The sequence below is a fragment of the Clinocottus analis genome, unplaced genomic scaffold, assembly GCF_023055335.1.
Source record: "Clinocottus analis isolate CAN_PGR_092001 unplaced genomic scaffold, fCliAna1.0.p SCAF_13, whole genome shotgun sequence".
Taxonomy (NCBI): domain Eukaryota; kingdom Metazoa; phylum Chordata; class Actinopteri; order Perciformes; family Cottidae; genus Clinocottus; species Clinocottus analis.
In genome coordinates this window covers 17909705-17936410 of record NW_027175854.1, presented here as the reverse complement: position 1 = coordinate 17936410, position 26706 = coordinate 17909705, and the positions used below count along the sequence as shown (strand labels likewise).

Genomic DNA, 26706 nt, shown 5'->3' with positions numbered 1-26706 from the left:
CCAGGAGGCTTTTTTGGGGAATCTGGCTCATATCATGCTGGATGTTCATAGTTACCATCAAAATATCTTTTAAAAGTGATTATTTTGCAGATATACATTTTTTTCCCAAGTCTTTGCTGAACTAATACAAACAATAAACACAAGTATTGGAGTTAATTTGGGGTTCCTACGACGACTCAAACAGGGAAAAGAGATCTGGAGACAGAACTGGTTCCAGAGTTTTCAACGGGTTAAAATCTTTATCTCACATCAAACTATTTATCAAATAAAAGTGATGATGACTTGATTTTCCATGGGTTATGTACACGGTGCAATATAACAATATGTTTAATTTCAGACATCTCAATCTATTTTTCTGTACTCAAGGTTTGATTTATGTGCAATATGATCGTTTATGTTCAGAAGGTGAAAAGTGTTCCCTTTCTCCTCTTTTCTTTTCAAAGATTTGCATATTTGAAACATGTATATACTGTATTGTGTTGAAATAAATATGCAGTGACGGCATATAGGATTCACTGTTTATCCGTGGTTCATAGATCTCTGTGTCCTTTTCATCTTCATTTAGGGTTTTGATGATTCTGGCGTCACATTTAATCCCTGGAGGCCTCACCGTATGACACATATTATTAAATTAAATTCATGAGGCATTTATCAACAGAGAAACAAGACTAAGCGTCTACAGCGACTCTTTAGCGGCTCTTAAACGCATTCATTATAGTAAAAACAGATAAAATGATAATAAAAACATAAGAAGCATATTTATCTGATATACGCACAAGGCCAATAGATATATTTTATAATCTGACAGACAGTGCAACATGAAGGGTTCAGAGTTTTATGCCCCGCATGGTTCACCCGTGTATTTATGTTATGATACTTGATAAAAGCGTGAAGTAGAAAGTGATATAAATGAAGTATTTCAAGTGTTTTACTGCAGTAATAAAGGTCACGTCTGGGATAAATCTACAGTATCGCTCACTGGTTGAGAGCTGCGGGCGACAACAAGGGAGCCGTTTAAATAAATAGTGCACTCGTGTGAGATGAGCACGCTCCAAGTAATTCATTCATATCTTACACTCCTGCAATACAACAAAAAATAAATGCAAATTCTGCTCGAACCTTTTTTTTTTTACATTGTGGAGACAAAATTGAAAATTGCTCTTTAATGTTCGAGGCTAATGACATGAAATGACACAAGTAGAACATCTAGCACTCAATCATATGTATAAATATATACGTATAAGTCTACACATGTGGATTAAAACAATCCACCAGCCTTTTAAATAGCTGATCTATAAACAGAGACATTTGATAGCAGCAGCACAATAAAACCCCGACAGCAGGTGGCACTGTGTGCTCCTTTCTCACCAGGGTTATCTTGTCTCGGCATGTCTTGACATTTGATGTGCGCATGTGCACGCACACACACACACACGCACACACACACACACACACACACGAGCGGCTGTAGGTTGTTTCCATGCCAGGAGGCCGGGTCTCGTCGGGCTGCTACACCCTGTCTGACAACGCCACCCGGCTCCCATTCCATTTCCATTACAGCCAGCCACACAATCAGCGTTTTTGTCACCGCCAAAAAACTTCCTCGGCGTTGTATTACACAGTAATATCACTTTTTAAAAAAAAGACTCCTCCGCAGATGACATTTTAAATTGTAATCTGTTATATACCTGCTGCAATTCAGCAAACGCGTCCCAGCCGGATGTCATGTGTCCCGGCCGGCTGCAGGCTTTTCCCAGCAGGCCTCGCGCTCTCTTCCCCTACACACACACACACACACACACACACACACACACACACACACATCGCTGGCACAAACCAGAGCCCTCTCACCCCGTCTCGTTCGCCCCGCCCCCCTCTGGACAACTGCTCCGAGTCAAACGGATTAAAGATGACTCTCTTCTCTCACTTTCTTTTTTTTTCACCCTCTCTCTTGACTTCTCTTTTTCTTTCCATGCCGGATGAAAGGCCTCCCAGACACCCACTCCATGCACATACCATTCAGGCCAGGACACACAGGAAGTCTATGTGCTGCTCGGAGAGGAGGAGGAGGAGGTGGAGGAGGGGTGGGAAGTGGCGGAGGAAAGAAGGGAGGGAGGGAGAAAGGGGGGAATAAAGAGAGGAGAGGGCGCCGAGCGAGAAGAGCCAAATGCAAGTCATGTGAAGCTCATGAGAACTGGCCGGCGAGAGCTGGAATCTTGTTTTCCTCTCATCAGCTCTCATTGTTTTGTTTCCTCTCTTGAAATACGTTTCTCTCCTGTTACTGTGGCAACTTCATCTTTTCACTTTTAATCCCGACGTGCACCAGCTCAGAATCCAGACTAAAAAAAAAAAAAAAAACGCGTCTGTGCTGATTAATCTGAGACGGAAGAGGACGGAGGACTCTGACTGATTTGGGGCCTTTTTTTTGCACGCCACCGACTGTCAGAGCGACGCGCTAATTGGACGCTAAAGTCGTCGTCCTCTTTCCCCGATGAACCTTCAGATGCAGCCGAGGTCGAGCTGCTGACACAGAGAGATAAAATCCTTACAGTTTGGAGGATCTGGGTTTTTTTTTTGAGAGAGAGAGAGAGAGAGAGGGAGAGAGAGAGGCGCCACGCCGTTTAGTTATGAGATTAGCTGCAGCCCAAATTGGCTGGAACTGTGAATAATTGCATCACGTGGAATGGAGCATTTGTGACTTTTACAAGGTGTATGGCTGCAGTGTGTGTGTGTGTGTGTGTGTGTGTGTGTGTGTGTTGGGGGGGGGGAGCCCCCAGCTTGCAGGGAACGGGCGTCACGTCGCATGCTTTGAATTACTGTACTTTTCGCGGCTGGTAGACAGCCGACTGCCAACTGTCTCTCTCCGTGGATCAGACAGCTCACATCAGCGCTGTGGGTTCTGCCACCAGCGCTCCTTTAATTCCCACTCACTCTCTTTTTCCAACACACTTTTTTTTTTTTTCCTATTTCGGATTTCTCTCACCACGGCTTCTCACTTTTTTCAATCCGTTACGCACACGCAGATATGCAAACACAGCTCGCTGTCTCCATGTTTCATGATCTCCACTCACTCAAACTTATCTGTATATATATATATATATATATATATATATATATATATATATATATATATATATACATATATTCACACCATTTTCTAATCTAAATCACACCGTATATGCTCGGAAAGAACAGACAACGACACCCACACACATTCCTGCGTGCAGCTCACACGGACACGCAGATTTGTGAACAGTGTTTACACAGTTCAGCAGGCAGCTAATCTTTATGGCTCTGCTGACTGAAGCCTGTCTTTTGTCGAAAAGCGCTTTAAAAACAGGAGTCAGGTGACTCATCAGGCCACATTGCGACAGCTCAGATCGCCGCCCTGAACCGCGTGGCCCCTCCTGTGATTCCTGGCCAGGTGGTGCCAGGGAAAGTACTGATGACATCACCGCGAGCGCTCCGACAAAGACGAGCATTCCTCGCTCAATCGTAATCCACTTTGTTAATACGCGGCCGCGACTTCAACCGGATGAAACCGGTCCAGAGGCTTCTCTCCTCCCCGGCCCGGCGAGGCCTGGCGTCCAACCCGTTTGTTCCAGCTCGCAAACAAACACCTTCCTCGCCGCAGATCCTCCTACTGTGCGTGTGAGGAAGTGTGAGCTGATCTGACAATGAGACACTTGACAATGTATTTCCAGTGTTTTTTTGTTTTTTTTTGCCAGGAACTCCCACACCGTTTGTCCTCTGCTTTTGTCAAGAGGAGCTTGACATGAGCTGGATGTGTTTGCTCATTAGTGGCAAGAGGTCATTGTTTTAAATGTGCTCTGCAAAGGCTCCCTGTCCTTTATTATGCATCCTATCTGGGAAACAAATCAACCAATTTTGAGGATTTGTCGGAATTATATCGCATTTTTTTCACGTCTGCCTTTTCTGAAACGATATGTTCACATCAAATTGATTTAAAGCACTCCTGCTTTCACAAAGAGACGAGGAGAATCGGCTGATAATCCCCCCTGTGGGTTGCTCATGTGCTCCATTGTTAATAGATATGTTCCATCCATGTCTGGGAGTCATTTATAACCCCACACATTGGTTTGTTTTCACTCTCCAGAGGACGCAGACATAAACAATATCTGTGTCCGACCTCAGCTCCTCGGCTCAGCTAAACATTCACACAGAGACTTTTCACTGTGAGCGGGCCGCCGTTGCCGTCGTTGTCGTCGTTATTGAGATATCTCACATGAACCGACGCGCAGGCTCCATCGCGTTACCTCCTTCCGCCAACATGGCTGCCGTCGGGGGCCTAAAGGCCGCGGATAAAAGATTAAGTTTAACGACCCGCACGTCGTTTGTCAAGCGGAGGCGAGAGGTGACGAGAGGCCGCCGTCCTTGTCGTGTCCCCGCTGTTCAAAGAATGTGGATTTACTCTTACACAATTTCCTGTCCTGTTTTCTGTCGTGAATAAAAAAAGCCTTGATGCCACTGCCGCGCATTTGCTTTCAATTTGGTAACAAAATCAAATAAAAATCAATTCGAGGAAGTTGTGCTTCTGTTTAAACTCGTAACGCTTAATTCGAAAAATCCCTTGGGGGCTTACATTTACTTTTTTCAGCTCCTTTTTTTTCTGTTTTGTTTAGTTTTTTTTCAACCTTCCTAAACAGCAAGTGAAACAATACCCAGCGGGCGTCACAAGATAAGTCACTGACGCTCAGGAAGGTTTCCCTTCCTTTTATTTTCTCTGCCTTTTCCTCCGCAGGTCACTACTGTGAAAAAAAAAACTGTCTGACCCACCACCACCACCTACACACACACCTACACACACACACACACACACACACACAACCACCACACAGGAAATGCAAATGACTCCCGAGCAACTTAACTTCCTTCGTGAGGCAAAGTCAGACGCTCTCCCTCACATCGCATGAATTTCAGAGTGTGTTTTTGCTCCGGGTGTGCGATCTGAACTAATCAACCCGGCGGCCATAAATACTGCTTTGCTCAGGATAAGCCTGCAAACAACTCAATCACACGCTTCCTGTTTTTGAGCACGTAGCCGCTGACCCCCGGGAGGAGCAGCACAGGATGTGCTCCAAAGTGGAAGATACAGATTTCCTCGATAGTTCTAATTGGGACTCGTGTTTAACTTTGGACGAGACGCATCTGCTGCTGGAGCTCGACGTCGTGTTTGTTTGTTCCAGAAATGATGAACTGCCGCAGCGTTTAAGTCTGATTGATCACCGTCTTCCACAGCATCATTACTTCACAATTTGTGTGTTGTTTTTTTATAGCTAATAACTTTGTTTCCTCTCATAGCTTAAACTGTGATTGCACTGGTTGCACTCTGCAGTTTGCACCCGAGTAAACAACAACAACAACAACAACACGGCCGTGTGAGAAACGGCCGCATCAGTATTTCTCCTCGGGTTTGTTTGGCGGCTCGGCAACAGAGGTCGGCAACAGAGGTCAACGCTTATTTTTAGATCCCCAACAATAACCGGCATCTCCGATGTGAGCGGATCGCACACTTTCTCACCGGTTTCTTCCTCCCGCGCTGACGTGGATCTCTTGTTATAACTCACCTCAGATCAACTGTCACTTCGGCCACAACATATTCAACGACTCGTCACGATGTTTCATAACAGTGAGGGAGGTTTTTTTTTTGCATACCGATGAATGAGAAGTGAGACATAAGCAGACAAACTGTGTTCTAAATGTGTCCCATGTTGCGCAATCCCTCTTTCATCACGCCACTTCATGTCTGACTAAGAGGCAGGACGAGTATCGCTCTATCTACACAAGTTGTTTGGCTCTGTTTGTTTATTTGTTTGTTTGTTTTTTGGGCTAATTATCCTGGAGCGGTCCAGCGTCGGCTCGCCCAAAACTATCTTCCGCTCTCTCCTCCCCCGACAGACTCACTGTAGATAAGATGTTGTCAGCAGGAACCACATTTGGGAGGAAGCTTGTTGTTTCATACAGAAAAGTACAAACAGTGGAAATAATGTTAAGCTGTCATTAAAGAGTTTAGTCTGCAAAGCTCTTCAAGCTGTTCCTCTTTCTCACTGGGTTAGACTGCAAACTATTCCCGTAAAGTATCTGCATATTTGTGCAGAAAGTCATGAGATCATTCACTCACTGGTGCTGCAGCTTGTTGCACATTAGTTAGTTATTACTAGTAAGTTATGCATTGCATGGGCTGGTTAATGGCTGCAGTGGTTGGGGCGAGTTACTCATCAAAGCTTCCAGTCATAATGAAATCAGTGCTGCTTGTCTTTAGCCACAGAAATAGCTTCAGACTGTAAAGTAACAATAATAATGTTGTTTTGCTTTGAAAGCCAGCGATAAAAAGCACATTTAGAAAGCTCAAGCACCGTGATTATGAACAGATTTGAAGTACTTTATTCCATTTTTTGGCTCTTCATACTCCACAAGCATTGTTATTGTTGGCCTGCTTTGTGCTCTCCATTTAGAACTTGAGCTTTTTTGCAGATTTTTGATTGATAATACAAAATACTATCAACACATAAAGGGTGTTGTACTATTACTGGTTAAGTAAAGACAAGAAGTCAAACAAACCTACAACATTAAAATGATGTGCGCATCCATTCATGCAATTATTATAACCCAATATATATTATTCTGAAAATGTCTTTAGTACTTTCAGTATATTTTGGTGCTGATACTTAATACTGATAAGTATGTATACACTGTGTGGTAGTCATAGCAGAATTACTTTGATCCTTTTTACTCGAGTAAAAGTATTAATACAAGTAAAAGTTCTGCATTAAGAACCTTACTTACTTTGAAAAAGTGCATTTGTATGAAAAGTAAAAGTACTCACATTGCAGGACAGAAAGAAGAAGAAGAAGAAGAAGAAGAAGAAGAAGAAGAAGAAGAAGAAGAAGAAGAAGAATCAACCGGACAGGAAGTGTAACTTGAAAAGTAGTGCTAATAAAAGTAAGTCTGTAATGAGTAAAAAGTACAATATTTACCTCTGATATGTGCCGAAGAAGTATAAAGTTACATATAATTAAAATACTTAACTAAAGTACAAGTACCTTTAACATGCTACTTGAGGTACTGATGTAATTGTCGGCTACTTCGTTACATTCCACCATTGTTGTTGTTGTTTAGCTCTTCTTCCACCTCTACACCTCATTAGTATTCTGGATGGAGCCCTGTGATTGGCTCCTGGGTTCCCTCTGACGTCACGCGCAGCTCCAAGACGAGGAAAAAAAAAAGAAAAGTCTTCAGTGGCGCTTCAGCCTGCGTGTGTGTGTGTGTGTGTGTGTGTGTGTCTCAGCTCTCAGACGGACGGAAACAAACGCGTTTTTTTAAATCAAAAGTTGTGTCAGTACCGAGAAAACTCATGAAAGAAACCGACCGGATCGTTTCACAGCCGGACGCGCGCGACTCTTTTTGGGTTTCTACTTTTTTCCCGAGACTTTAAAAATCGGGCTCGGCTCGTCACGACAAGTCGCCGGGATTTCCTCTCGAAGTTCCCAAGATGAACTTGGATCCGGTGGTCGGGAAACCTTCTGTAAGTACACACGACAGTGACCCCTGAATACTTCCTCGCGTGCCGTATTTCATAGTATTGTTTGTATTATTAATAATTAAAAAAAACCCGCTCGCGCTCGTTTCACTGCGCCTTTAACTCTCTTATCTCGCACGCGCTCCAGGCGCTAACATTATTAACACACAGTTATTAAGTTATTAACACAACTAAATGGACAAATGGCCGCTTGGACGCCTAATAGAGGAGGTGTAATAAATGAAAAATAAAAAAAAATAGTGACTTCCTCGTGAAGTCGAGGCGACAGATAAACATTGCCTCTTTTTTTTTTTTTTTTTTTTTTTTTGGAAGCTGTTAACATGGGACCAGAAATCACAGCCAGGCCTGTGAACTTGGGAGAGGATGAAACAAGCTTGTTCATTGTCTCTCCCTCTCTCACACTCACACACACAGACACACACACCACACACACACACAACAAGAAGCAATATTGTGTTTGTTCGGTGGTGTTGATTTAAAGTGTTTATTATTTCCGTGGAGAAGAAGCCTCACTGGCTCCTGCTCAGTGGCTTCATGTGTACATGTGCTCCCTCCCCTTCCTTACTGTTACAGCCACCATCTGTGTTGGACATCATGTGGTCATATTGTTCAGACAGGCAGCGCATGGAGGCTCCTGGTCTGTCACAGCGGATGTATTTGGCACTTATAGGCACTATTAATAAGCTGTGGCCCCGTGCACTTTAGCTCCAACTCAAGCTTTTTCAATCAAGTGTGTGGAGAGAGAGTCGAGGGGGTGTTGTGGGGTTCGGTCTGAGGGTTGTTAAGTAACATGTCTGAAGCTGTGAATCAGTTTCACCCGAGAGAATTCACCTTTTTGCCAGTTTCGTCAATTAAAGCCACAAAGTTCCCTCCTGGTTTTCCAGTTAAGTTTATTCCACTCCCCCCGAACCCTCACAGAGACGTCTTTTCATTCCTCCCGCTGTTGTTTTTTCCATCTGTGCGGCACCAAAAGGCACCGGCACTATAAATACTGTACACGCTCGCTGTAAAGTGGAGCCCATCCATCCCAGCTTCCCTTTTGGATGAATGATATGCGCGTAAACGGCACCGTGAAGGTCCCCTTGGAGTGCTTTTTACATGAACTCGGTTTACGCTTGCGATGGGAAATTAAAAAAAGGGACTCTGAGCTTCTGAATTAACGGAGCAGATATCCGTCGATGAGGGGTTCGGCGGCTATTTCGTACAACTCAGATTGAGCCGTCGAAAGTGAACGTAGCATCTGCCGACGTGCCCGGGGCCTTAATGTCGGTCTGATCCGAGTTTTTAAGCCGCGCAGTGTTCCATTACTGGCATCAGATTGACTTCTCCGGGTGGCAAAGTCAATGTTTATCTCTTCTGTAAACCGCAGTGCATTCTGGAGGCCTCGCCAGCGAGCCTTGTTGCTGAGGGACTGTGGGGAAAGTTCACCCCTCCTCCACCCTCCACTCCCATTCCCACTTCTCTAATCCCCTCCACCCCCCTCTGCAACACACACACACACACACACCCCTTAAAATTGCCTTGAGTGTACGTGCCTGGCCGTCCAGTAAACTTCCTGTCTAGCATACACACAGATACGCTGATATTAGTGGCATCGATTTACTTCTGAGAAGTACACAAGATTCCTTATCTGCGACGGCTCGCTGAGGGTCTGGGTGGTGGTCGGTTCACACAGGAAATGCCCCGCCGTCCCGCCTCTTTCCCTCCGTTGGGGGCAGGACGGACGGACGGACATCTGGGACGAGCGCCGGGCCAAGCCGTGTCACTTGGGGACCGAGCAGCGGTCAACAAAAAGCGGCCCGGTCCAGAGCAGAACTGTAAGCAACGCTTGTTGCTGCCCCGTGTGAACGGTTGCAGGAAAGAGGAGGAGGGGGGGGGGGGGGGGTATGGACACTGCATGATGCAACGCGCTGCAACCAGCTCGCTGTCAGACTCCAGGTTTATTTTTTTTGCCCGTTTCAGTTTGAAAGCCAGGTATCCATCTCTTGGAGACGGGAGGCAGTCGGGTCATTCGTAGTGGATTCGTTCCGAAGGAACCAGCTGTTGTTTCTGCGCCGCCTCGTTAAGGCGACTCCAATTAAAAGACCCGCTGACTCACCCGGGGAGTGCCACCTGTGCTCAGGTGCGGCCTCGCATACCAGCGGAGACAAGTCAGCGCTCACAAGTGGAGAGGCGGAGTCAGTGTGCGTCACACTGACTCACTCGCTTTGATGTGTGTTTGTCTTTTTAAGACCAAGTGAATCTATATCACACACACACAAACACACACACACACACAGTGTCTACTACTCACAGCTCTCCCATGTGTACAGAAGTCATCTGACGGGTCAAATCACATGAGTTTACTACTTCCTTGAGGATATTATATTGGGAATAAACACTGTTTGCCAAAGGGGGCGAAGCTTTTCTGAGCCTTTTTTGTTGTTTTTACACGTTCTCTGTATGGATTTGTGAAGTGTGTGTTCACGTTTCGAAAGGCGATGCTTCGACAACTCGTCTCTAATGGTTTTCATCATTCATTTTGTTATTTTAAGTCACTTTTCTCAAACTAAAAGCTCAGACATGTTGCGGGACCAGCTGCTCCCTCCAGAGGATTCGCTGCCGTTCGCTTGTTTTACCTCATTTTGTTAAACTGAATGTCTTTGAGTTTTCGGTCGGTTTTGAGAAAGGAAAAAGTATTTTCAGATGTCACTTTGGGCTGTGAGAAACTATCTTTTGGGCATTAAGTAGACACATGACATATATCTATCTCCTATGATAATCAATAAGGTAAATTATTTTTAGTTGGACTTATAGGACTCTTTCCTTAATGTATTCGCTCAAGAGGAAACCATGAAGCAGACAAATCGCTGTTAACACTCTGCCACATGTCACAATAAGTCAACTGATAATGATAAAAAAATAAAATATCTACTACTTAATAAGGAATTCATGCTTCAGATGAGTGTCCTCACCCTTAAACTGCTTTTTGTGACATATTCTACTTTTAAGCCGAACATCTTTGAGCTTGTGACTGTCAGTTGAACAAAACAAGCAATTTGATGCGCATTTTTTAATCTATTTTCAGACCAGTTGTAAACCCAACGATCAATCCATTACCAATTGAAATTAATTGTCAGAAAAAAACGCAAGTTGAACTATTTAAATTGCTTGTTTTTGGCCAACCAAAAGGTCCAGGACCCCTCAAATTAAACGTACTTTAACAGAAGACAAAAAAAACAACAGTTTTTATCGATTCTCGAACTAGTCGGCGACTAATAATCTGTCGGTTTGAGTTTGTGAACATGACCTCATGCAAAGCCGAGTGGCTTAAAGCTGCTACGTCCTCTGACTTCCCGCTTTCCTGGATGAATGGCCAGATTATCACCAAAGTTTAAAGCCTCAGAACAAACTCAACCTTTGTCTGGCATTTAGAATGGACTCCTGTTTACAAAGACATAAATCCAACATAAATTCCAGCTATTGACGGTCACTTAAGTCCTCGCTGAGCCGCTACAGCGGCCGCATATTCCACATATTTTGCCGCGATGTGTTTATAAAGACAGCTATGAAGTGCCAGCGCTTCACGGACTCTCTCTCTCCCTCTTTGCTTTTGACACAAAGAGCTGCTCTAATGGAGCTGATGTGATCGTCTCCTGCAAGGTGATGGATTCCTGCACATGCTTGACTCCATTAGTCATCTGCTCTCGGCCTCCCGGTGTCGTCGCCGCTCGTCGCACACGAGCATCTGACGTGCGTCTGCGCTGTGCATGCTGACGGGTGAACTTTACCACGTGCACATGCGCATGCAGCGCTTCAGAAGAACCCACAGTGGCGTCACACGCGACCTCAAAAGCGTCACGCTGCACCTGCACAACCTGCTTACGACCGTTTGAACCCCCGCCCACCCCCCTCTCTTTCAGTCATCAACACAACACGATATTTTCATGTGGTCGCCGTCAGCGTCAGTCGTTTCACCAACTGGTGCCGGGAAAGTCATCGAGACCGTCGTCACCGCGGATTGTTCTTCTGCCTTTTTTCTTCTTCTTCTCCTCAGAGTCAAAAGGTGAACGTCACCTAACCCGCTGGCGACACGTCTAATCAAGCCAAGCGTGCACCTCCGATAGAGGAAACGCAAGAATTTGTGTCGTGGAGCTGCAGCCCCCCCCCCCTCCATGAGTTATAAATATCCAGCCGAGCGGATGTGTTCGCGCGGTCCAATCGGGTGCCGGGGCATCGGCTCTGAGGCGGGACATTTTGGAGCTGAACCCGGCATGAAGCCTCCGTATTGTCTCGAGCATCCTGTGCTCCCTGAGAGGAGGGGGCCGCCGCTTTTCACACGCTCCCACACATAAACCCGTGTAGTGTGTGTGTGTGTGTGTGTGCAGCCTTCTTGTCTTATCTGCTTCAAAGTTGACACACGGGGCGCCACCCTCTTCATTTTGATGATGACGAATGTCTCCGAGCTTTGGATTTGTTTGCAGCGCCGGCGGAGAGCGAGAGCTGCTGTCGCTCGTCCCCGCGCCGCGTCGCGCTCGTCTTCATCGCCTCGAGACAGGATGTCGGTGTAATCCATCACTCCAGGACAGTCGTACGTGGTCACCCCTCCGCGGCACGCCAGGCCTCCTCACACCGTCCATGCCGAGGTCGGCCTGCAGGGAGTTGAACTCAACATGAGCGCAGGAGAATTAGATTTGAGTAATATAAAAAAAGCCAAACTAATATTGGACATCAGTGATTCACTAATGATGTGCTGGAAGAGTGTGTTTGGGTCGTGTTGTGTGTGTGTGATATTTGTGCCGTTGACCTCGTGTTCAAAAGCCATCCGAATACTACGTGACAGTATAAAATACTACAAACTCAATTAGACCAGATCAAATCAGTGAAGTTCAGTTTCTGGCAGCACAAAACATCTGAAGCTCATTTCATGATTTGATCATCAAACTGCAGAACACTGTTTTCACTCATTTTTCAAGCACAACTTGTGAATGAAAAAGATCCAAAAACCGCCACGTTTGCAGCTTCGCTTTGATATGAATCAGATTTTTTTTATTTTTTGAATTGACCGGATGATCAAACTGAGACTCCATGGCTTCGGTGTTTACGCTGCGACATCAGCGGCGGCTGTGAAGCCGATAGTGTGTGACCTCGTCTGGTGGATGTTTTCTCCTTCCTGTGGTTGTGGGCGTCTCACCAACACTGAGCCGCGGTCGGGTCAGAGGAAACATGTCTCTGTAAACTGAGCCGAGCGCCGCATGCTTTGGGTCATTTAAGGCGTGTTTGCAAATTAACAGCTGTGGAAAAAACCATGTTTGTTTCCGTCCTGCGGGCCGTCATGCGCCGGCGTCCTGAAGTGTCATCGGTTCACAATCGGCGTCCGTCCACTCGGTCGATGACCATCCAGACCGGCTTTAATCCGACGAACTGATTAAGTTGTTGTCAGATCAAGAAATCGGCGTGCAGTTTGCGCTCCACTCAAGAAGCTGATTTCACGCAGCGCACAAACTACAAAGGGACAACTTTTGAATTGGTTTGCTGTGGACCGCATGAGTAATCTGAGGGAAGTCATATGTGCACAACGTGTTACAATTCTGTGTGTAGTTCCAGTTTCACATCCTCGACACTCGTACCAAGAAATGAACTCTTTAATAATCTCCGTCGTGATGTCTGACGGCACGATATCACAACCGTCACGAACGTCAAATTGATTCAAGGAAATAATTGCCTGATGAGAAAAGCGTGAGTCTTCATCCGCTCACAGGAGTGTAATGAGGTGCATCGCGTTGCTCCTTATTAAATCCTTAAATCATCCGATATGAAAGGAGGAACCTCCCTTTTGGTGCATGTGTGTGTTGTGCGTGCAGGAGCTCCTTCGCTTTTCTGTTCCTGACCCGTTTCTTTAAATAATGGAGCTCGCTGCAATTCCCTCAGGGACATGGAGTTATCAGCCCCTCTAAAAGGCCCATTGATAACACGAGTCAGCTGAAAGGATGTCCTGTCATTTAGTCACAAACGCGTTCTCAGTGGACTCGGCATGTGCTGCGTTTGTGCCAAGGCGGTTTGGAAGAACCCAGGGTGTTCAGAGGAAGTGGAGGGAAGCTACTGTTGTCGGGTAAACAGAAGCTCTCGTCATTATTTTTATTGGAGCTTCTCATTAGTTTAACTTGCGTCCACACAAGCGGCGCGCTGACCGACATGCAACGCGGGGCCGGAAACGCCACAATGGGACTCTGTTTTAACCCGGTCGTCTGCAGCCGAGAGGGTAAAGAGGGCTGTGAAGTGGACAGGGAGGAGGAGAGGGGTGGGGGGGTTGGAGGTTTTCCAGGGATTGTGGGTTTGAAGGGCTTTCGGCACTGAGGTTATGGTCGCTCCGGTCTCCCTTCTGGCTCGGTTGTGGAGGTAAAAGCTGAGCCACATTGTGGCTGCCCCCAAAGTGTTGGTGTAAAAACAGCGCGTTGGCGCACGCCGGCAGTCCAGCAGCCGCTGCTTTTACCCTCGACTGCATGCGCGGCTGCGTGTTCAACACATACCACACAGCGAGGTTCAGCGTCGTGAAGCTATCAGCTGCTGCAGCGTAGCAGGTTAGCTTAAGAGAGCAGCTGCGCCGCCGCCGCCAGCGTTGCAGAGACTGGAAGTGATGTCACCTCCACGTTTCTGCTCCGTCAGTGCGATGTCACAGTGGACATGAGCTTGGTAGATGTGGAGCGTTGCCTTCAGGGCCGCTGGTTCTTTCTCCGCCATCTTTCGTGCTCGTGCACAAATCTTTTGCTCTCTCGCCTCCTTCACACGGCCTTCTGCTTACTCGTCGTTTCACAAGTCCGTGTCTCTGCATCCCCCACCCTGCAGTCACACACACACACACACACACACAGTGTATTCAAGTCTGAAGACTCACCCTGTGTCAAGCAAGCGTCTCATTTTTATCTCCCTCCCCCTTTTCCGTCTCTCTTCTGTCTCCCCCCCCCCTCACAGAGAATGTTTGGATAGATCTAAATGGTGCGATTGTGACGGCCGTCTGCCTCTCAGCGTCTGCCTCTCAGCGTCTTTGGAAAGTCTGACGTGAGCAGAGGGAGAGGAAGAAGGGGAAAGGCAGAGAGAGAAAGAGAGAGAGGGGAAAGTTCTTTTGAACAACAAGGCATGGCCGCCCTCCAGAGAGCCCGGTCTATATCGTCCAGGACTCACTCGCAGCTCCTTCCTTCTCCACCTCTGTTCATCAGCCTTTATTCCCCTCATTCTCCCACACGGCCTTTTTTTATAGAAACCCAAATCCCTGCGGAGCGTCCCATCCTTAACTCGCTATCTTCAATTTCGGACCCCCTACCTCCTCCTCCACCTCCTCCACCTCGAACCTGTTCCTTTCTCTGCTGGAGGTGGAGATGGAGGCGGAGAGAGAGACAAAAAAAAAGAAAACCTTCCCAAAAATCTAGGCCTCTCATTTACCCAGGAGGGTGTCGCGTTGCGTTCGGGGGGCGCTGGGCGGCGGGGTGTCACATGTCGCGGCATTCAAAGAGCCGGGGGTTTGAGAATGTGGGTCATTTGAAGTCGAGGCACTAAAAAGTGTGTTGTTTGCCGGTGAATGGGTGCCTTCTCACGTTGACATGGGGAAGAGCGTGTGAATAAAACGGCAGCGCCCGGAGGCCGCGCTAAAGCGACCGGCTGTATTCTTCTGAGAGCCCCACCTACACAAACCTGTCATTATCCTGCACATGAGCGGCTCTCTGCAGTCACACTCGATACGGCCACAGGCCCCTCCGACGAGAACACCAGATCACGGAGTAATTAAGTTTGGTCGCCTGTTGCGCCGCATGTAGTTAGTGTCCCACGCACACACACACACACACACACGAGTTGTGTCCAGCTGGATGGCTCCCATAATAATTGCTTTCCCACGGCAGATGTTCAGATCAGATGGTTCAAATTATGCAGTTAGATTGCTCACACTGGGTTCCCTGTGAAGATGGACTCTCCTCTTTACTGTCCTTCACGTAATGAGTCCGAGTGGGCGAGCGTGGACGCCGCGCGGACGCACAACTAACGCAGAGCTTTTTGTGCACACTCTTTTCTCCCCTCCCTCCCAGGTGTTTGTGGCGGCGCTGCTCGTCGGGCTGCTGTGCCACGCGGCCGAGCCTCCGGCGGCTCAGTGGTCCGGCGACGAACGCAAAAACCTCACCCTGCGACGGCACCGGACGTGTGTGGAGAACGAGCAGTACCTCCACCAGGGGCTCTGCTGCCACAACTGCAACGCCGGTAAGAGGAAACCCACGTACACACACACACACAAGCGATTACAGCTCCAGTTACCAGCTGAACACATGAGGAACGCGGGCCTGGACGTGCCGCTCCTCAACCTGAAACTCCCCCGCATCGGTAACCCAGCGCGCGAGCGAGAGCACATTTTAAAATGCGGCAATTTTGTGGGGAAAACGTCGAACTCCCCGTCGTCTGAGCGGCGTCCTGAATGAATTGACGTTTTCTCTGCATTGCCTGGAAGGAATGGCTGAAGGCCCGCAGTCAGCAGATCCCAGGGAAACGCAGAGTAGGAAAAAGGAAAAGACGCCATATTTCTATATTACGTCAAGAAATTGAGACCGTTAACCTTTTTCCTGTCAGCTCAGAACACATTTAGCCAAGACGAAGTCAGTCGCTGCAAGTTGCTGATTGAATTATTTCATTTTCCGAAGCTGGAACCTGCTTTTGGTTTCTGGTTCCCGTTCACTTGATAAACTAGGGTTTCGTTCCTAAAACACACGCCCCGACCTCGAATGATGTGGGCGCAAAAATGCCGAATGATTGCTACCTTAAGGTTACTTTTATTGCGTTGTTTTGTGTCAATATGAGCTTCTATGTAGAACCAGACGGACTTTACGAACTGTTTTTTACCCCTGAACCCACCGCGATGCCAGTCCTCTGTTTGCAGAGTTCAACTGAAGATGTCTATGTTTCCCCTTCTGCACTGAAAACACATGAGAGTCAAGTGGTTTCATTCCCTGCACGCCAGCATACAAACCCTTTAGCACGACAACGGAGCGGAGGGGGTGGGCTCCAGGGCGTCCGTCCTCCAGTCGCCATGAAATGTGGACCATAACTTCCAGGAAAACAGGGAATCATGTGCCAACGCCAAAGTCACACACATCTGCATCTTTCTCTGAAATCAAACCGACATTGTGCACCGTTCCACCGCCTTAAAGAAGCCGGCGCTTCGTGAATATTCATCGCGCGAGTCGTCTTTGTGTTTGTTCGCAGGGACCTTCGTGCAGAAGGGATGCGAGCGAGACCAGGAGGCCGGCACCTGCCTGCCCTGCGAGCACGGACGGACGTACACGGAGCACTCCAACGGGATGTACCGCTGCCTGCCGTGCACACACTGCCGCTCAGGTAACCACAGCCGGCGGGAACACGTCACCTTTTGTCTTTGCACGTTTGTGTTTTGTTGCTTTCAGCGTTTTAATTTAAAATGCATCTACTAAGATGTGGGTCAACATCTTTACAATCCTTTGAGCGCGTTTGGACCATGAACATGATGCTTTTTACATTATTAATGCAGAAATAATCGTAGTTTTCATCTTCAAAGACTTTGTTCACTGCCCAGAACACAAAGATGCTGAATTTCCGAAAGAAAACCTGAAACTTTAACTACATTTGGAAGCATTTACGTATAAAAATAAATGACTTAATGGCAAAGCTACTGACTCGTCAATGAATCAACATGTTGTGCATCCTTGTATGTGAAAGTCAAAAGGGTGACTCTCTATTGTAACGAGGCCCTGCGCTGTAAACATGTCTGTAAACAACTACAGGAAGCACAGCTCCAAACAGGAAACAGCTTCTGTCCAATGTTTGTAAAAACACTGAAAATGAGTTTTTTTTAAAGCTAAGCTAAGAAAGAAAAGAAATAAAGTAACTCCCCCTTTTATCTCCCAAAGTGGAGTCTTGTGAAACCCGGCGTGTCACAGGTGTATTGTCCGGGGGGGAAAGTTAATACCTTTTTGTCTGAGCCTTTCAGATGCAACTCCTGCAAAATGTGATCTTGTGATGTTCCAGCGAGCAGCAGGGCGTGTCCGTGTTGTTTTGTTTCACGGGCCGAATGTGAGCGCGCCGGCCGTCTCTGGAGAGCCGCTGTGTGTCTCTTCCTACCTGGCTGAACTGGGTGTGGCCGCGTCCCATTGTGTCGCTCACTGGGCGTCTTTGTGTCCCATGAAAGGCTGCAGCCACAGAAAAGAGACTACTGTTACACGGGACGTGTTTTGTGCTCATTCATTGCAGTTTTTCGGGGCAGCGTCGTGTGTCTTTGCTCCAGTTTTAACTTATTTAACGGTTGTGTAATATACAAAGTGTCGCTTGCTACGGGGTAGTCCACTTAAAGTGAACCGCGCTGCTGTTTTTAAGAGCCTTATCCTGGGAAATATCTTATATTTTCACGGTTGCGGTTGATTGAATGAATCGTTCATGGTGCTGGTCGCGACTTTGCATTCTTCTGGTTTAAGCCCTCGCTTTGCATGTTGTCTCCACGGCTTGAATGTTGTGCGTTTGTTTTCATTCAGAGCTTCAAAACGATTCAGATTAGATTGACGTCATGAACTAGATCACACAGCAAGTTCAGCGGTGATTCATTCACATGTTATTGTGCAATCCCTGTGGCGTGTTACAATGGGAACTAGCTTCCTTTAGCGCCCGCTGCCATTTTTAAGAACTACAAACAGGATTTGTAAAGGAATTAAATCAAATGAAATCATCGCCAAGCTGACACTTTGACTTTGTAACCTCAAAATTGACTCCTGCCCATTTAAAAAAAAGCATAATCAAGACATTAAAGCGTCCGCAGGCGCCGTGACGCTGTGAGCGGCGCTACAACAGATGCAATCAGTTTCCATTGTGATAAAAATTTTAAAAAAGTTGCTTCTTTATCGCAGCGTGAAGGAAACGAGAACGTCCTGCGTCGTAAACGGCGCGTGAAATGACTCCAGCGTTTCCAACGCTGAACGCACAACAACCAGCAAACAAATGAGACGAAGTGAACGCGGTCGCAGCCGAGCAGAGTCGCCTTCGTTCAACTGTTTGACTCTTTTGTGGAACGTTTTACAATCCGGCCTTTTTTCTCTTTTTTTAAATCGGAAGGATTAATGCGAGAAACCGCACAAACTTCCCAACATCCGAGTTTTCGGAACATGTTTTTGCTTGACCTATTTTACAGTTGCTGTTTTCAGTGTGTGTGTGTCTGTGTGTGTGTGTGTGTGTGACAATCACGGAGATACGAGAGTGCGCTGCAGGGCCGAGCGTTTAAACCAGAACGTTCCCGAGTGTCTTCGCTCGGCCTTTCGGAAAGAAGAAAAAAGAAATGGAACAAAACAAACCTCCGAAGGAAATTGTTTTTCGCATTGGAAGGTTGCCATTACGTGTTGATTGTTGTATAACATTTTAAATTAAAACAATCGACTCCATTGTCCCAGCAGCTCGGCGGAGGATAAACTCTGTGTGACATGCAGCGAGTGCAGAGCGACCGAGCTCACAAAGCCAGAGAACTGAAGAGAGATATGCACCAATACACACTACGAGATGTCGGTAGCAATGCCTCTCCCATCAATAACCTTTTCTTCTTTTTTTAACGGCTTCTGTGCAGGTTATTGCACTTCAGAGTAGCTCACAGGAGACACATGTCTAATGGGAAAGTGAAAACAACAGAAAAGCTATTTGAGAAAATAAGAAATGGTGACAAATTTGAATCGATTAGATTGAAAAGCTGTAATAACAGGAATATTAGTAACACAACAAGGTGAATAAAAATCCATCTTAAATACACACAAATAAGTAAATTTATAACAAAACAACAAAAATAATGACTAAAACTGTCCGAGTATGGAGGTTTAAAGTTGATAAAACTCCTTCTGCTGCTCTCCGGTGCGGCAGCTCGTGGCGTAAAAGCTGGACGCTGACTCACAAAGGTTTTTGTCCGGCACTCTGGACGACTAAAGACTCGTGTCAGAGGACCTGAGGCCTCACAGCTGCAGCGTGTTCAGGTCATGCCGAGTCTCTGGATCGACCCCAGAGGAGCTTCAGTGTCTCCGGGTCACCGAGAGAGAGGGAAGTGATCGTGCTTCGATTCTCTTAAAGGTGACAGATCTGGCAACCGACCCGACAAGAGTCAAAGAAATATAGCTTTTGCCACCAGTTTCTCTCTCTCTGATCCTTCAGAACCTAATAACTGTATTAATGTTCATCCCGCGAGACGCTTCGTGACATCCAGATCCAGGCCTAAACATCTACAATACATTAAATTGATCCTGTGTCATGCATATATTTAGAAATAAACGCACACGTCCGAACCATCCGACTGCTTCTGTACGTGTTTCTGTCCCTCCAGGCCAAGCAGTGGCTGCGAGCCGTCGTTCCATATATAGTCCTGCATAGCGTAGCTTAAGTCACAGCTGTGCTGTCCGCGGGCCCGTTCTACCCGGCAACACATCTCTCATTATGAACATCACAATGAAGGTGGGCTGAGAGAAGACAGAGTCTTTACTTCGAGTCTTTACTTCGAGCACGGAGAGAGACTGTCACGCCTTTTCTCGGCTCGTAAACGAGCGCCGCTGACGCACCTCGCTTTCCTCACGAAGGCGACAAAGCGATGACTAATTGTGGACTTTGTCGTAATTGTCACCTGTGGAAAAGTTGACTAAAAGCAGGTCTGATAACGCCGGATCACTCTTTTAATATCCCTCTTTTCCAGTGTGATTCGCTCCGATAAATGAGCTGAATTGTCTGATTTTAGGGACATTACTGTAGCGGAAGACGACTTTATAAGTGCGCTGACATTTTGCAGCCGAGCCGACGCCGTTCCTTCATCCCTAATTGGCGAGCGTGCACATCCTGTTTGTGTGAAAGGTCGTCCCGTGGAGGTGGACCGCCGGTTTGTTGTTCACTGTGATCTTATCTCAAAGGCCGAAGGGTTAAAGTCTATTCATGTCTCAATCTAATAAACCAGCCGTGCCAGATTCTCCGTCCTCATTATCCTGTTGAAATGAGCCAAATTCTCTCAAAGAGGGAGTCGTACTTGGAAACACAATTATCTTTTTCTCTCTCTCTCTCTCTTCTCCTTTTTTAATAAAAAAAAATACTACATAATTGGTGAAGGCCAAAGAAATTACCTAAGAAGTCCTTGTTGTTCTCTCTCCTTTAACAGATGTGTATATATTTTACATATTTTGAATTTTCTTAATACACACTTCAAAGCTATTTGTATTGTATTGTACATATATATTATATTTTTTATTTTGTATATATCTTTCATCCCTGTTCTTATATTATATTTTAGTTTATTTAGTCTGTAAAGTGTTGGGTGCTACTACGACAACAATTTTCCCCTTGGGGATGAATAAAGTATAAATTTATCTATCTGGCGGTCACAAGTTAATTATGAGTTCGCTTATACAACACAAAGTTAGATCACCGAGTGAAAGAGTCTTCAACACGCCTGCTTGTGTTTCATTGGCTGAAACATCAAAGTCACACATGTGTGTCCGTGTGTTTGATGTGTAGCGTTGTTGTGTAGCGTTAGCGCTGCTAAAGGTGTTTGTGTAGCTCTGTGTGTAGATTGCATCTGTTTCATTCGGCTGGATTCAAAGCGTCATTCTCGATGACTCATCGCGGCGTCCGTCTCTTCTTCTTCTTCTTCTTCTCTCCGCAGACGAGATTCGGACGGCGTCCTGCACCACGACCACGGACACCAGCTGCCAGTGCCGGCTCGGTACCTTCTGCGTCCCGGATCAGGCCTGCGAGGTCTGCAAGCGCTGTGCCAAGTGAGTGTCGTCTGCTTCTTTTCCCGAAATAGCTTTTCAGTCCCGCGTCTCCATGTCGGCCGACGTGAATGTGATGTCAGGACGCAGCGGGTTCATTCTCAAACATTCGTGTTTCAGCCTTTAACCGCTCGCTCATTGGATTCATCCTCGTCTAATTCACATTCAGTCGCAGCCCGGCAGGAAATAAAGGGACTCTTGAGTCCCCTCCGCCATAAGTTCCTGGTAATTTTAGTCCCGAGACGACTTTTCAAAGAAGTAAAAAGAAGAAGACTCAGCGGTGAAACGCGCCGCGTTCGTTCAGTGTTCAGCCGGTTTCATCTGGACACGCCGAGAGGATGAAGCTCAGGAAGCTGTCGGCAAACCCCGAGTTCTCAAACTGTGGGGCGCGACCCTCTAGTGGGGCGCGGAGGTATTACAGGTGGGGCGCGGGAGATGATGCAGATTTTCCTTTTTTTTTATTTTTTGAAGAATCCTTTATTTATGGAAGCCCATTTCAGCCACACACCCCAAAAAAAATTTTGACCCCAAAAAATAATTTTGACTAAAAACAAAGAATAATTACACCCAAAAAAAATAAATTAGGGTCAAAAAAATTTATTTTTAATCGACTTCTTTTTCTTTTCATTGACTTGAAAAAAGGCAACGGAAAAAAAGTTGATTAATAATTTATTTTTTTGGTCCTAATTTATTTTTTGGGGTTGTAATTATTCTTTGTTTTTGGTCCAAATTATTTTTTTTGGTCCAAATTTTTTTTATTAATTTTTTTTGTCCTATTTTTTTTTGTGTGGTGGAAATAGGCTTCCATATAAATTAATCCCACAGTGGGGGAATAATTTTCTCCGTTTTACCATCCTTAGTAATGAAGGAGCTTTGTGCTGCTGTGAAGCTCTGGGGCTTCAGTGCCTTGCTCAAGGACACTTCAACATGAAACCATTTTACCAAATATGAGTTATTTATATATAACTTTATTTGCATTGTTTTAACAAAGTGATTGCACAAGTTTTTGTCAGATGGAGCAATCTGGTTTACCTGAAATGCATTTCCATTTTCTTTAATCTATTAATTAAAGTAGAAACACGGATGGAGGAGTCTCAAAAAGTTGAACCATTTTGTTCCAGTGTTGTTGGGGCGGTGGAACATTTTGCTTCCTCCAAAGTGGTGACAGAAAAAGTTTAAGAACCACTGCTGTAAATCAATACAGAAGTACTTCCTTGTTTGTGGACGGAGCCGTCGTGGACGAGGTGAAGCAGCGGCACAGCGTTCGCTTGACCGATCGGCCGAGATCATCTCTGCAAAAGTTGTATTTTGAGAAAGTGCTTCCTCCAGACCGGAGCCCTTTTCAGAGTAAAATGCCCTTTGACCCTCAACTGAAACACAACGAGGTCCTCAAAAGGGTCTCGAGTGTCTGCGTAAAGTTCCTTGAAGTTATTGTTTTTTTGTATGCTTTACTATAAATGTGAACACACTTTTGTTCCAGGTGTAAGTCGGGCGAGGAAGAGGTGAAGAAGTGCACCTCCTTTTCAAACACAGAGTGCCGCAAACGGGATCTGTCCCCGACGGAGAGCACCTCGCCGCTCCCCACGCCGACCCCGACGCCCCCTGCAGCGGACATCGGTAAACCTTTCACAATAAAAGCCTTCTGCCTCACGTCGCGGGTGATTTCTCGCTTAATTAATCCGTCTTTACCGATTCATGTTCTCCAGTTTCACCCGTCTGCATTTCCCTGATCGTCATCTTCATCGTCATCGCCGCCGCTCTGGCGCTGTGGTGGTTCGTCTTCAAGCGGCGCTCCTGCGAAACGCCATGTGAGTTGGCATCGAGTGCATCTGTTTTTTTATGCTTATTAATATGTAAAGTATGTGTTCCTCACGCCTTTGTGTGTCTGCCGTTGGACAGGTTCAACCAGCCGCTGTGACTCCAGTGAGATTGTGAAGATTCCTATCGTGAGTCACTGCGTTTCATTCCACTCGCCAACGCCTCTCAATATCAATTAAGATCCAGAGCGTTCGGTGTAACGCGTCACCGTCCTCTTCTTTTTGTGCAGGACGAGAGCGGCGCCACGGCGGAGGAGAGGCAGAACAACCAGAACGCGGGTCTGGAGGGCGAGGAGTCCCGCCCGGAGTGCCGCCCCCTGCTGCAGGAGACCGGCATGACCAAGGCCTCGCCTCCTCTGGAGGACGAGGACCGGGGGCTCGGGGACAGTTTGCCCAACACCACCAGCTCCTCTCAGACCAGCCTGTCGGCGCTGCCCACCGCCGCCTCCTCCTCCTCCTCCTCCTCCTCCTCCTCCTCGTCCGACAACCCGCCCAACACCCCGCGGCAGAGCCCCGCCGCCGCCCGGCTGCCGGCCGCGGACATGGTGAGGGAAACCGCTTCAGAAGCACGTTTAAAACATCCACGTTTCATTTCTGTTTCCCCCGTCGCTCACGTCTGTGTGTCTGCGTTGCAGGACGACCCTCTGCAGCATCGCCTGGTGCCTCTCCAAGGTAACACTTCACATTTCCCCCTTTTTTTGAATGCCACTTGAGCCGAGCCGGCGGCTGCACGCCGTCAAATAAACATAATTCTCCTCAAGATCTCACATTATCTGCTTGATAGATTAATGATCTCATGACAGTCAGGCACCGCCACAGCCTTTCGGGCGTTGGATCACAGCGCCCTTTTTTGGTGTTTTTTTTCTCACGCTTCATTAAAGACGACACGGCTTAACAGATTTATTTGATCGTTGATTTAAAAAAAAAAAAAAAAAGTTCACGTGTGCAAAAGATAAACGCTTCTGTAGAGCTTCAGTGTTTTCTGCCTCGCCAATCTCCATTTTCTTTCCATCCATCTCTCACCCTCCCTCTCTTTGTCTTTCTATCTCTTTTAAAGGGTCGGAGAAATCCCTGAAGAAGAGCTTCGACTTGTTCGAGGAGTACCTGGACGTGCGGATCCACAACAAGTTCTTCCGAATGATCGGCGTCAGCGACAACCACATTCGCATCGCGGAGAACGGCGCCCCCGGGGACAAAGTGTACGAACTGCTGAAGAACTGGATGCAGCGGCAGGGACTGAAGGCCGACATCAACGACCTGCTGGAGGCGCTGCTGAGCATGGACCAGCGGCGCTCAGCCGAGAGCATCGCCTCCGCCGCCCTGCGGAGAGGCTACTACAAGCAGGCGGACGCGCCCTGAACGCCGGCGCCGGAGGGGGGAGGGGCCGCGAAATGAAGTGAACGCGAAAGTACTTGATTCAAGAAACATAAAAAGCACACGGACGCACACGGACGTGGACGTTGTGTTCTCACGAACAGGCTTACCTCTCTGCGGCCGACCAGCTGACTTAAACCCCAAAAAAAAGCCAGTAGTTTTAAAAAGAAAAACCGCAAAAAAGGGGAAGGTCGAGCCGGTTTTATTATCAGGGGCTCCGAAGACGTCGACTACTCGCCGGACGCGGAGGCGTGATGCCGAAATAATGAAGAAAAGGGTCTTGTGGTCAAATTCAACGACGCCTCCGCCAAACAATGAAAATGTGTTTTAAAACAAAAAAAGAAAGCAGATTAACGTGAAGTTGTCCGCTTCCACAGGCAGATATGACGCCATGTTTTATGCTCTAACGGGGCAACGCGTCCAAATACTGAAGACTTTCTCTGGGCGTGTGTGTGTGTGTGTGTGTGTGAGTGTGTGTCACGCATCTGGTCCTCACAGTACACTACCTGGAGACAAGGATATACACTGGTTTGTAGGAGCGGCATTAGCTCCCTCACTAATACTGTGCCCCTTCCATGCACTGACCTCTGGCACATGGAGGCTTTCAAACTAAAATCATGCAACATGTGTTTGTTTTTTTAGAGATTTCGGCTTCTCTGAATCCAGTTCGTGAACATTTCCCCGACCAACGGTCAACTTGCAGCTTTTGCCAAGTCGCTGAGCGTCGCCTCCTCACTGCCGTTTGATCGCCTCGACCCGGCGACGCCGATGACGTCGCGTTCTCGCGATGACGTCACGTTCATAGAGCGCCGTGGCGAAAGACAGAAATCTAGATTTTGAACAATCAAAGTCACGTTGAAGGAGCGCTTCCAGTCTTTAGCCGTCCGAAGTCGCAGAAGGAATTTCGCGAGCTTTTAAATCGTCGAACGTTTCCGCGACGTCTTCAAAAAGGTCATTTTTATTTATTGACATATTTATTATGAATGAATAATAATTCACTTTGACTATTTATACCGTTTCCAAAACAAACAACCCGTTTTCTGGGAAACAAAACACACACTGTATTCCTCTGTGTGTGTGTGTGTGTGTGTGTGTGTGTGTGTGAGTCGTGACGTTCAGCTTCGGGGCAAAAATGACTTCCGACTTTTCAAAGGTGCCGCTAGACTCGTCGCCGCTCGCCGTGTCGATGTCGCGTGAGCGACCGCTCAACGCCGAGTGCGTCATTTCAACATTGGAGCGCCGGTGACGACCAATCTTTAGAAAGAGAGAGAGGAAAGAAGAAGAAGAAGAAGAAGAAACGACAACTGACCTGCTGAGTCGGACCGTTTGTTGTGCGACTGAACGATCGGGTTCCTCTGCGCACGGCGGCCGATATCGTTTGACTCTTTGACTCCAACAAGACGAAGGAAACTTTCATTTCTTTATTTTTTCCTTCTGTATTTAAAAAAAAGAAGCTTAAAAGCATCTCCCTCAGTCTGTCACGTGTACATACGAAGGTCCAGAGAGCACTGAAGCCTCAATGTGTCTGTGTGTGTGTATATATATTCATATATATATATATGTATATGTATCTGTATCAGCAAACCCACATGACTGTAGTCCGCTGTGACGTTCTCCAGAGCAGCAGCATCCAGAGTCGCTGTTGTCGCCGTTTGTGACATTTTAAACTAGATTTGTTTTGCCCGTGTTTTCCTGCAGCGTGTATAAAGGAAGAAGAGTTACAGAGTTTTATATTATTGCTGCAGAGCGACGCTCCAGTGCTGGCACTGCCATCTGTTGACGGACCATGAACATACAGCCGGCAGCAATTTCTAGGGATCCTAAACATCTCTCTCTCTTTTAACTCTTTTAAACAGTTTTCTTCTGTTTCTTTTGACGGTTCCTCTCAGCAGCAGCATGTTTTGTTCACTCTGTGTCTCGTGTTTGTCTTTTTTTTAAAAATAATTTCTGTGTTTGTACTTTTTACATTATTTTATTGCCAAGTCCTAAACTGTTCAAATAACTTCCTCTCATGTAAAAAAAAAAAAAAAAAAGCATTGCCGTTAAGCCATTTCTCCCTTTAGTTATTGTTTGCTTGTCATGGATTTCAGATATAAATTATGCAAATAAGTCTGTTTTTATGTCAATTTCAAATAAATGTTTTGTACAGATGAGCGTCTTTGAACTGATGTTTTCATGTTGATAGATA

General features: G+C 46.6%; 1 protein-coding gene across 1 annotated transcript; it reads left to right on the top strand.

The window, feature by feature from the left end:
- The first annotated feature begins 7288 nt into the window (after nucleotides 1-7288).
- LOC137784317 (tumor necrosis factor receptor superfamily member 10B-like) lies at nucleotides 7289-26669 on the top strand. The gene is made up of 10 exons (XM_068574886.1): nucleotides 7289-7546; nucleotides 15619-15787; nucleotides 16784-16915; nucleotides 21219-21330; nucleotides 22808-22944; nucleotides 23034-23135; nucleotides 23227-23273; nucleotides 23375-23689; nucleotides 23780-23816; nucleotides 24202-26669. Exons 1-10 carry the CDS (start codon nucleotides 7514-7516, stop codon nucleotides 24501-24503), a joined length of 1386 nt encoding a protein of 461 aa, XP_068430987.1. The 5' UTR covers nucleotides 7289-7513; the 3' UTR covers nucleotides 24504-26669.
- Nucleotides 26670-26706: the final 37 nt, after the last annotated feature.

What these genes read in the sequence shown, in the direction of transcription:
- LOC137784317 (XM_068574886.1), top strand. Translation starts at nt 7,514, where the DNA reads ATGAACTTGGATCCGGTGGTCGGGAAACCTTCT. An exon ending in CTGCCACAACTGCAACGCCG is followed by an intron (nt 15,788 to 16,783) that starts GTAAGAGGAAAC and finishes GTTTGTTCGCAG; the next exon opens with GGACCTTCGTGCAGAAGGGA. An exon ending in AGATTGTGAAGATTCCTATC is followed by an intron (nt 23,274 to 23,374) that starts GTGAGTCACTGC and finishes CTTTTTGTGCAG; the next exon opens with GACGAGAGCGGCGCCACGGC.